This window comes from Pan paniscus, chromosome 4 (assembly GCF_029289425.2).
Source record: "Pan paniscus chromosome 4, NHGRI_mPanPan1-v2.0_pri, whole genome shotgun sequence".
Classification (NCBI taxonomy): domain Eukaryota; kingdom Metazoa; phylum Chordata; class Mammalia; order Primates; family Hominidae; genus Pan; species Pan paniscus.
The window spans coordinates 31066547-31079214 of record NC_073253.2 but is presented as its reverse complement, the minus strand read 5'-3'; the positions used below and the strand labels follow the sequence as shown (position 1 = coordinate 31079214).

The 12668-nt window shown below is 32.9% G+C and overlaps 1 protein-coding gene across 2 annotated transcripts in view; it reads right to left on the bottom strand.

Annotated features, from left to right (window-relative positions):
* EDIL3 (EGF like repeats and discoidin domains 3) overlaps positions 1-12668 on the bottom strand; it is a 442216-nt gene that overhangs the window by 279372 nt on the left and 150176 nt on the right. The window contains exon 3 of one of the 2 annotated variants that reach the window (XM_003822240.6): positions 9820-9849. The exons of the other annotated variant lie outside the window; for it this stretch is intronic. Within the exon in view, the coding sequence (XP_003822288.1) occupies positions 9820-9849 (30 nt within the window). The remainder of the gene's footprint in view (positions 1-9819; positions 9850-12668) is intronic. 2 annotated transcript variants of the gene reach the window in all.

Genomic DNA, 12668 nt, shown 5'->3' with positions numbered 1-12668 from the left:
AGTTGGATAGCACAGCAGGGTAACTGCAGTCAACAATAATTTATTGTACATTTAAAAATAACTAAAAGAGTATAATTGGATCATTTCTAACACATAGGGTAAATGCTTGAGAAGATGGATACCCCACTTTCTGTGATGGGATTATTACACATTGTATGCCTGAATGAAAATATCTCATATGTGCCATGAATATATACATCTACTATGAACCCACTAAAATTAAAACTTAAAAGAAATAAAAGATCAGTTCAGTACAGACAGTGCACATCCAGTTTTGACAAACTTGAAAATATGTTTATACAGAACAGGATAAAATAAAGGCTATGGGGTAGTTGGGATTTTAAAAGTTACAACACATGACAATGCACATATGAATATAAATTTTAGTATTATTGAGATGTACACCAAATTTAGTTCTCAATAATCAGATTTTCAGGGTCTCATAGAAGTTTTTATAAAATAGGATGAAAAACATAGCAAAGTATAGAAAAATAACCATGAAGGTAGTTAAAGTGAAAAAGAGATGTTAGGACCATGATTTCCAATTGATGATTGGTGACCTTCATTGATTGGTGACCTAGTATGCATTTCTTTGATTCTGTTCTTAAGGAGTACCCTCATTTTTGTTCATGTATCCACACTTTAGTCCCATAGCTCATAATCTTCAAAGAAAGCTAAAATAAATCTCATACTCCATGGGACAGTCTTGATTGGCTGAGTTTTTCAACAAAAACAGAAGGGATCTAAGTCTGTCCAGCCAGAGTGATCTTGGGACTCTTACTTTGAAAGCATTTTTGTGCCCTCTCTGGTCATGCATAAGGATGCATATGGCCACAGTAGCTGTTGGCAGACATATTACAGCCATGGAGAAACCAGTGTTAATACTAAGATAAATTTTCTGCCACAGAAGATAGAACAGAAATATTGGAAAGGAATAACAGAAACCAGACTTTTAGAAATATCATTGAGCCAACCATTCTCAACTCTGTGTGAGTTGTTATTTAATCTATATTTAAATGATATTTAATCTATATTAAATTGAATTTTCTGTTACCTAGAACTAAGGAATCAGGTCACAATACATAATAACTATTTTTGAATATATGTGTTGATAGATATTAACACATGCAACTGAAAACATAATGGTCTTAAGGCTGTACCATGAGAGATTAAAATTTTATTTAACAATAAGATTTTATTATTTTAATTGTTTATGCCAAGTCTGATTTTACAGTTTGGGGGAAAGATGATAGATTATACAACTACATTCATAGATATGTATGTCAAGATGTAAAGATATTATTTTTCACTCCTGTGATAGTTTAATTCTTAAACCTGTCTAAAGAGAAAGATGAGTATACAATTTTCCAAAGTGCCTACTGGCACCATGATCCTGTTCTACAGCAAAGTTTATTTTAGTAAAAATATGAAAAAACACATCCATACAACAGGAATTTAAATTACAATTATTTGTCTCACAGTTAAACATCACTATCACACACCTATCAAAAAGGAAGTTTAATTTTGTTTTAAAAAAAGGAAACGTAAGCACTATTTGGTCTTTCCACTAATGTCTTAGTAAACTGACCAAAGCCACATCTTTAGAAGCAGTGATTTTTTTTCCCTGTTCCTCTGAGAATCTACAAATAATTACTTCTATCTCATTTTTAAATATTGTAGCATTTTTTGGTTTTTATATATTAGGTTTTAATATTTGAGCCTGATTAAAGTATATTTATGAACAAGAATATACTCGATAAAACAATTAGTAAAGTTGCTCCAGGCACTAGAGGGAAAATATGTATTTATGTATAAAACAAGAGATAAATTTGTAGCAAATGTAAGGTAAACAAAAATGAGAATGTGAAGTTCCATTTCAGACCCCAAGGAAATAAAATACTAAAATCAGAATGCACAACCAACCCTTGTTCATTAGAAAATAATGTGATAAAATATCATTTATTTTCAAAATGCATGAGTTATAGAATAAATTGAGCATAGTCAGCCATGCAGAATTAAACTCCACAAGAAAACAAGAAAGAAATCTAAAAGATATCTGTAGCATAGGTAAGAAAATAAAAAATTCACCATAAACAGAAATGATGTTTTTGTGTAACTAAAATTAAATATTTCAAAAGCTAGAGAAAATATCTAATTACTGTTTCCTGTATGTATACACAAAATACATATTTGTTTTATGAATGACTTTTAACTTGCTAACATAAAACCACAGCTTCAACTCTTTACTACTGCTAGCCCATATTCTATTATTAACCTTTGTATATGAAAATAGTATTTTTCTTAGGTGTACTTCTTCAATGTCAAAGCTAGTAATGTAAATGATTAAAATATTAAAAGATTTAAAGGGAACTGGTGAATGTATGGATGCATTGGTAAGCCAAATCACCATTTTCTTCTTCTCTATGGACATCACAGAGTTCATAATAAATATTTTATAAGCTATATGTCCAGTGACCTCTATCATCACTACCAGTTGGAATCAACTGATAAGAGGTCACATACACAGCTTTACATTTAAGTAAATTGCAATAATTTTAACTTTATAAATATATGAAGAACAGTATGGCTTTTGTATTTTGATGTTTTAATATGATTGTCAAAAGGATTATCTTTTTGATATCCTAACATGTGTGAGATGCCATCTCATTATGGTTTTCATTGGAATTTCACTCAGTGATGTTGAGCACCTTATCATACATCTATTTGCCATTCTCATGTCTTCTTTAGAGAAATGTCTATTCAGGATCTTTGCCCTCTCTTTAATTGGTTTATTTATCTATTTGCGATTGACTCATATGAGTTATCTATATATTTTGGATATTAATCCCTTACAAGATTTATGGTTGGCAAATATCTTCTCACAATGTGCAGGCCATCATTTCATTTTCTTGATTGTTTCCTTTGTTGTGCAGAAGCTTTTTAGACTGATGTGGCCCCACTTGTTTATTTTTGCTTTTGATACCTGAGCTTTTGCTGTGACATCCAAAAAATCATAGTCAAGGGGGTATTCCTCTACATTTTTTTCTTCTAGGAGTTTTATGGTTTCAGAGCTTATATTTAAGTTTTCAATCTATTTTGAGTTCATTTTTATACGTTATATAAGACAAGGGTCCAGGGAATCTTTGAACACTCTTTGTGGGAATGTAATCTGGTGCAGCCATTATGGAAAATAGTATGGAAGTTCCTCAAAAAAAATAAAAAGTCTAATAACTATATGACCTAGCAACCCCTCTTTTCAGTATATGCCCAGATGAAATAATGTCATACAGATATCTGCACTCCCATGTTCACTGCAGCATTATTTACAGGAACCAACTTTTAATCAACCTGAGTGTCCATTGATTAATTAATAGATAAGAAACTTATATAATGGAATATTATTAAGCCTTATAAAAGAAGGAGATTCTGTCATTTGTGACAATGTGGATGAACCCGGAGGAATTATGCAAAGTTTAAAAAGCCATACACAGAAAGAAGAATACTGAATGATCTCACTTACATATGAAATCTAAAAAAATAAAATGTGAATGCATAGAAATAGAGCAGAATAGTGGTTACTGGGGTGGGTGTAAGGAATGGGGGAAATATAAGTCAAATGGTACAAAGTTGTTATGTAGGATGAATAAGCCTGGAGATCTAATGTACAGTATGAGTACTATGGCAATAATATTGTATTACATAATAGAAATTTGCTGAGAGCATAGATTGTCAGTGCTCTTACCACATACATGAAGATAACAATATGAGGTGATGGATATGTAAATCTATCTGACTATAGTAATCATTTTACTATATATATGTATTTAACACATCACATTGTATACCTTAAATTTATACAAAAAAGAACAAAATATTTTTACCATTTACATATATCTGAAAAATCCCTTTTTAATATTTTCATTATTATATGAGTTAATCTAATATTCATAGCTACTTTTATAGAAATCCAAACTCAGTTCCACTTGTAGTATTAAAAAAAATGACAAAGTAATTAAAAACCTCCTCTTAGGCAAGAGAAGGAAAAAATAAAATGACAGCTTTATATTTGAGGTGATATGAACAAAACAATAAGTTACGGTTGTAGTTCATTTTAACCAGCGACTTATTGTATAGCTGCAAGATCTCTACTGTATCATTTTCTAAGTGATTTTGGTCCCATCCACTAATTTCGATTCCCAGCCCTGTATTAAATGATTTCCTTGAGGAATGAATGAATGATTTCCTTGTGATAAAGGAATATTTCTAAATATCTAAAATTATAGCTAATAAGACCAAATAAACTAAAAGCAATGAGGAAATTGTGAGAATAAACTTGATTTGCTACACCTTATAGTTAAATTATATTTTATATGGATTAGTTTATTTTTAGCAGTCAATATTCAAATTTATATGTCTTTTTTTTTCCAAGGGACATAGAAATAAGTATTGTTATAGTCAGTTTATGAAGTATCTATTATGAAACTTAAATAAAAGCTAAATGAAAATTGGATTTGTGCAACATAAGGAAAGCAATCACTGACAACTTTGTTAAAAGGTGTTATTTGATTTTACCTTTCAAAAATACATATCATATGTTCAGGTGAATGTTGTTAATTTCAAAGTTGTAATCTTATCTGTATTTCATACCCCCTCATATTCTTCATATTTGCAAATCTTTGTTTTTAAAGGCATATATATTAGACCAAAGTCAGATAAATATAGTAGCACAGTTCAGAGACTATAAAATAATAGTTTATATTGTAATCCCATAAGCAGATTCAGAAAGAAGTTTCAAAAAAATAGTTTCCAAAAATTATTTGTGCAATATCAACATAATTAGATTAAATATATCACTTCTACAAGTGATTCATTTTGGGGTACAGTATCTGCTTTAAAAATGTGAATCTCATTAGTTTGTAATTAGATCTTAAAATATAACTCAGCTTGAGGAAATTTCTCTATAGTTCATTGATGTGTTTTTATACTCAATAAAACAAGATATTTAAATATCTGAATTTAAGATTCAAGTAGGATAAATAAAAAGAAGCTTCTGGTAGCTAAAGAAGCAGGTGTTAACTGAATCTACCCTGATAACTCAGATGTTATGAAATATGGTCTTTTAGGCTAATACATCCTACCAGAGCATTCAGAACTGAAAGTGATTAACAAGCCAATGCTTCCCAATCAATAAGGGGATGCATGCCTACTATTAGAAATGCAGATATGATGTATCATGCATCCCCTCTGCGAGTCAACATTTTAAAACACTTATTAAGAACTTGCTATTTGCAAGGCAATTTAGAAGTTCGAATAAAAGAATGTGGGTACATATGAAGAAATAACCAAAGACAGAATGTGATTGTCTAAAGTATAAGAATATTTTCATTCTGGCATTTATTTTATTAAATATAATCTGAGTTACATGGGAACAAAGTGGAGGGATCACTTATCTGTTTTAACGAGGCGGTCTTTCAATAATTCAAAATATAAGGCAAATCAATTGTATTCCATTGTAAAGAAAAAATCCATATTATTTTGTAGCATTATAACACAAGTAAAACACTATCTAATGTCTCCCTAATTTTCTCGTTTATTATTTGTCTTCCTGATTTTTTTCATTCTATATGTTATTGAAGATAAACATCTATTATTTACTTTAAAAATAGTTCTAAACAATGAGAATAGATCATAACTATTGAATCATAATCGACCCAACTCTGTGTGCCTATAGAATTAAAACAACCTAGATTTGTCATATAATATCAATACATTAAAAATGTTTACTAAATAGTATGATTGAGTGGTCATATCCACTAGGAACTTACATTTTTAGATAAGTCATGTATAGATTTGTTCAAAAAATTATGCTTTTAAAATTCAAAATTCATACATTAACAACTATTAATCAGGATGCTGTGATTTTTGGCAGTAAAAAACCCTATTTATTGTATTATTTATTCTATTACTTTACTTTGAGAAGTGGCTTATCTCCAATTAGAAAAATAAATATTTAATTTAAAGAAATTAACATATATATTTGAAGAAGACACTGTCCAATCTGGAAGAGTATGAACCTGGTAAAGATATTATATGGGGACATGTGAAAGCTGAATTAACGTACATTTTTTTCTGGCAAACAAAAGATTTCATTTCACTGATAACTGAAACAAAATGGTGAAATAACAGGAAAGAGACATAAGTTAAAAGAGGACCACAAAAATAAATCTCATCTTGGAAAATACCATTCTGCATCAATTCTATTGGTGAAAGGAGATGAGAGTGAAAACAGAATATTAATGCTGTAATAAACAAACATGAATAACAGCTATAAATTAAAGATATATATTTGATATATATGATTACTGAAAAATATAAGTGAACAGGATAATAACTATTCCTTTAAAAAATAAGCGTTGAAAAATTCAGGGCAAGAGATACTAAAATGAACTCAAAAATATCAATCCAATTTTCATAATTATTCGTATTCCTTATGAAATCAATTATTTGCAAATCTGATAATATTTTGCCAAATGTTTTAATTTACTCTTTTTATTATATAGGTTGATAAAAGGAAAACATTTGTTTCCCATTGTCTGCTTTTTATACAAAAGGAGTGTCTGCTTTACTAAATGACACATTTTCTCAATGTTAATATAATCCATATGTGAAATTATGTAGCTAAATATTCCTTAAGAGCACATTTGTTCTATTTTAAAAGTCTATGCTAAAATCACAACAAAAACATCTGCTCATATCTAGAAATGAAAGTATTTTTAAAACATAATTTAAATTCTATGATGTGCATATCACTCTGGAGGAAGATGAGTATTTTGAAGAAAAAATGTTCAGTTGCATTTCACAAAAAGACCTTCTTAGTGAGGAGAGAAGTTATGAAAATAGATTTAGAATAAGAAAAGTACACAAGTAGCTATATTATACTTAAATATAGCTTACACTGGGTTACAATTCATTTTCTTCATACAAAACAATAATTTTGCTAAAGCACCAACACTGCTTGGCAGACGACTTAGTAAGGTGTGGGTAGCAGACAGGAGAAATGAAAATGAATTGGGCTAGAAAATGATGGCTGCTGTCAAGGATTGACACCCAGAGAGAAAGTCCAATTAAAGTTAAGAAATATGGACAGAGGAAGTCCTAGCCAGAGAAGTCTAACATCCAGAATCTATAAGGAACTTAAATCAACAAGGAAAAAAAACCCCAGTAAAAACTGGGCAAAGGACATGGACAGACACTTATCAAAAGAAGATATACAAGAAGCCAACAAGCATGTGAAAAAAATGCTCATCATCACTTAACAGAGAAATTCAAATCAAAAACCACAATGAGATACCATCTCTCACCAGTCAAATATTATTAAAAAATCAAAAAACAACAGATGCTGGCAAGGCTGTGGAGAAAAGGGAACACTTACTCACTGTTGGTGGGAATGTAAACTAGTTCAGCCACTACAGAAGGCAGTTTGGAGATTTCCCAAAGAACTTAAAACAGAGCTACTGTAAGATCCAGCAATCCCATTACTGGGTATGTACTCAAAGGAAGACAGATCATTATACCAACAAGACACATGCACTCATAAGTTCGTTGCTGCACTATTCACAATAGCAAAAACGTGGAATCAAATTATGTGCTAATGGTGGATTGGATAAAGAAAATGTAGTACATATAAACTACAGAATAATATACAGTCATGAAAAAGAATGAAATTATATGCCTCTTAGCAACATGGATGGAGCTGGAGGCCATGATTCAAAAATTAATGCAGGATCAGAATACTAAATACCACACATTCTCACTTACAAGTGGGAGCTAAACATTGAGCACACATGGATGTAAACCTGGGAACAATAAACACTGCGGACTACTAGAGAGTGGAGGAGAGGAAGAGGGTGTAGGTTGAAAATCTACCTATTGGATACTATCCTCCCTACCCGGATGCAATATACCCATGTAACCAACCTGCACATGTGCCCCCTGTAACTAAAGTAAAAGTTAAATTAAGAATAATAAAGAAATCCAGTGTGTATTTTATACTTACATTACACTTCAATTTGGAATAGTGGAGTGCTCAATAGCCCATGTAGCTAGTGGCTACCCTATTGAACAACACAGGCCTGGAGTTTTTCTGGAAGAGGCCTCAAGAAACAGTTAACAGGGGTTGCCTCTCAGGAAGAAAACTAAGAGACAAGGGGTAAAAAGAGATAGCAACCTTACTTTTAACCACAAACCCTTCTGTATTGCTTGAATTATGTGTCAAGTATATGGGTTGTCTGTATGGAAAAAATACACCACGATAGACAGACATACAGACAGAGTCTTTGGGCAACACTATCAACAGCAAAGCTTCAAAGTCAGGGCAAACAGAAAGCAGAAACTAGGCAGAGGAAACTCACAAACAGATGAGTTTGCTATTGAGTCATGTGATTAGGCTGGTCCTAAAACAGGCTACACAATACTGCCTAGAGTGGGAGAAATATGATAGGAGTTCCTATCCAAATCAGGCTATAGACTATCTAACAATATTATGAAAATGAAACATCAATTGAGGGTTTGTCTGAATCTCTGATTCCATTTCAAAGGCAGTTTATAGTTATAATGAGTATCATGCAACATGACATTTATATATCCTTGGAATTTATCAAAGAAATGTAAGATATTTATTTTGTTTTCTTCCACTGAAACTTTGATCTTTTGAATTTACTCCTACAGGTAAAATCCTTGTCCAGTTTTGCACGGAGATAGAAGCCATGAAGCCAGGCTAGTTGAAGTAAGTCAGGCCTATGAACTGAACTGACCCTATCTTGTATATGAGTTTCAATAACTGGGCTACTTTCCCTCCTTCCATATAAGCAAGCACCATTCTGACCATTAATTTCAGGAGCCCTTTCCTGCTCTTGTCTCTCAGGCCTAACTCCTTTTCTCAGTTACTAAAAAGAATCCATCTAATGCCGAGGTCTTTTCTCTTCAGACCAACCACTAACTGCCTACATCTCAGGACTTGACTCTATTTTTTTTTCTGATGTTGTTGGTATGTTAGTCTGGTCTTTTATTAATTAATCAAGTGAGCTTTTTCTTCCCATTATATTCTTATAATTGTGTCTGGTCTTTAGTCTCTCTGGCATTTCTCTGACCTGTCTCACTGTCCTGGAACCATGTGGAAAACACCATGCCATCTCTAACATTTGCATTCTTCATTGCACATGGTTCAGGCCACAGCCTGTGTTTGATAAATACTAATTAGCTGGGTAAGGAACTAAGTCATGATGCCAAGTTGCAGGATTATTAAATTATAATTGTAAAAATTACATTTTTAAAATAAAATGAGTGAGGCAGACATAGTACCCTTAAGCCTAGTGAATATGATGTTTGATGCCAGTTATACATGTGATAGTGCTGTATGCTCTCATGAAAGGTATTTCTGAAAGTTTATTTTACCATTTTCCTCCTTTTTAATCTTAATTTTATCATTCATTCTCCTCACTGTATTATTTTTCTGTATTTTTCTCAATGTTCTCATTTTCCAATTTTCCTTATTCTTTAATGTCAACGTGCTATTTTGTATTGTATTTTCCTCTGTATTAGCTCATTTCAAGACTTTTCTCCTTTTATTCAAAACTCTTAACCAACATCATTTAGTCTGGCACAGCATAGTGAGCTCAGCAAATATAAAAGTAAATAAATAAACAAACCTGTGCCAATTTTCTGGTTGAAATCTGAAAAAATATTACTCAAAAGGTTGACTCTCTATTATTAAAGGCATGACATTAAATAAGAATTATGTTTACAACATAGGAACTTTACCTGCTGAAGTTGGTTCTTCTTCATCTGATGCTATGATAAGAGGAAAAGGTGAAATGGGGGTGGGGTAGAAGTGAAGGGAGGGAGAAGTGGGGAGAGAGAAAGAAAGAGAAAAAGAGATATTGAGATTGAACATAAATATATTTCACATTTCCAAACACTAACTACAAGCCCCTGACTTGTAATTTTGTGTATACATTAGAAAATTGTCATGATTTAATAACAGATTAATGAGTATTCACATTAAATAAAAACATATGTGCTCCTATACTTTAAAATATCTATTAATATTTGTTAGAAAAAAGTTGAATTGTCTGAATTTGATTTTCCTTTGCAAATAAGATTAATCTTAGTTAATTTGAGTGTAAATTATTATAAATATTATTGCTAAAAAATATGGATTGTATATGACATAGAGCTACCCCACCATCAATTTTCTATTTGGCAAAGAGGAATTAAAAGTCATGGCTGATGGTCAAAAATTGTGTTCCATGAGATAGAAGTCATAAGAAAGGAAGAATTAAACTTCAGGGTGACTCAAAATCACTTTGGACTTTTCTTTTTTTTTGTTTTAGACGGAGTTTCACTCTTGTTGCCCAGGCTGGAGTGCAATGGCACAATCTCGGCTCACTGCAACCTCCGCCTCCTGGGTTCAAGCAATTCTCCTGTCTCAGCCTCCTGAGTAGCTGGGATTACAGGCATGTACCACCACACCTGGCTAATGTTGTATTTTTAGTAGAGATGGAGTTTCTCTATGTTGGTCAAGCTGGTCTTGAACTCCTGACCTCAGGTGATCCGCCTGCCTGGGCCTCCCAAAGTGCTGGGATTACAGGCATGAGCCACGGAACCCGGCCTGGACTTTTCTTAAACATGAAGATTCCAGTTCTCTCTCTCTCTCTCCCACTATGTGTATGTGTGTGTGTGTGTGTGTGTGTGTGTGCGTGCGTGTGTGTGTGACATACACACACTTACATATACCACACACTTCAAAATTTAGTAGTGATGATTCTGTGGTAAGGACACCCGAACTTGCATTTTAAAGAGTGACCCCAGGTGGTTCTGACTTATGTTCTGCAACCCACATATGGATACACATAGACATTATAAAAGAGGAGGCCACAATACGAAAATACAATTTTATCCTTGGGTAGTGGTTACCAACCCTGTAAGTATATTAGAATTCCAAATTCTGGGCTCCACATAGAACCAATTAAGTCAGAATCTTTACATGGTATTAACTTGTAGCCAGGATTGAGGTATTACTAGGCAATATCAATGTAAGATAACATTAACTGTAACTCATACAAGTGTGAATCTTGTTGATTCCTGTTTTAAGAGGTAGGAAGGTTTGAGAGCAGCAAGATTCCAAGGGCAATAACCTACTGCCCTGTGTATGTGGAGGATGGAGCACAGCAATTACAAGAGTGAAAAAGAAGTTTGTCTGAAGCAGCTTCACAATTTTGCCTAGAATCCATCTATTCACTTTTATACTTCAACACACACTCTGTGAAGAAGTATTTCTGCTCTGTACAGAACTGCAGTTTACCCAGAATATTACCGTTGAATTATATGACACAAGCCAGTACTATTTCACTTGATTCATGAAGTTTTAAAATAAAAATTTACTCAGCTGAATTGCTTATAAAGGAACTTTGTTCCCAGCGGATTCGTTAATCAAGGTATCACTGTGTAGCCAGGGAGTGGTCTCCACTCTTTTCCGTTAAGGTTACATCTGCGCAGAGTACACATTAGACAAGCTGACTTTGTGTCCTGACAGTGTTTTCTTCTCACACTGTTTGGCTCGCCTCCTTGGCACATAAAGAAATGGAGAGAGCAAACACAGTTGGCATGCATGGCGCAGAGAACATAAATATTTTAAAAGCTGTTTGCCGCTTTATCATGTCCAAAATATATCATAACATGTTCAAAGAGGAAAAAAAATGGTAGCTTCCAGGAATTCCCTTTTAGGAAAATACCACAGGGGCTTGCAGAAGTGCTGACTTAGATGAGTTATTGTTAACAAAAGTCTAGAGATTCAAAAGAAAAAAAATCCTTACACTTATGGCTGGTCACTTTATGTGTATGAACTCATTTAATTCACAAAGCAACCAATGACATGAAAATATTTCTCATTTGATAAAAGAAAGTACAGAGGTTCAGAGTGACTGAACAATCTGTGTGAGTTCAATTTGAATTTGAGCTCATGTCAGTGTGACTTTAAAACTGAACTTCTTCTGCTGTGCCTTATTGTATCACAAAGTGCTGATTCCGTTTCTACTTAAAGATAAAAACTAGACGACAGAGTTTACTGAAATTCACTAGGTACTATTTAAAGTGTTGGGTCATGGGAGTAGTTATGCTCCTAATAATGTTAGCTGGACTTAAGCATAAAACTGGGGGAGAAAAGAAAGAAAAATTGATACAGAGGCTGAGGAGAGAAATCCTTTCAAGAAATGGAGTTCTTTGGAAGCTTCTCCATTTCCCTCACAATCCAGGGACAGACATAGGCAGCTGAGATCCTGACTGGTTAAACAAAGCACCCTAAAGAAGTGATGTCTAAGGAAGGAAGATTGGAAGTTGCTAAGATTTTACTCTTCTATTATGTAAGAACAAGCAAGAAATTTTAGGAAGGAATTAGCAAGTACAGAAATGAAGACAATTCCAAATTCAGTAAGAGTCATAGTAATCAGAACCTTTGAAAAAGCAAATCCCACAGGGCAAGCTGTGCACCAATCTACACTTGAATTTGCAATACCTGAAAGTATCTTTGTTACAAATTAACAGAATTACAGCCAGCAAATACACAACTTTGCAAAGATTTCTCTTTCTATGTAACATCTACATAGCAGTGC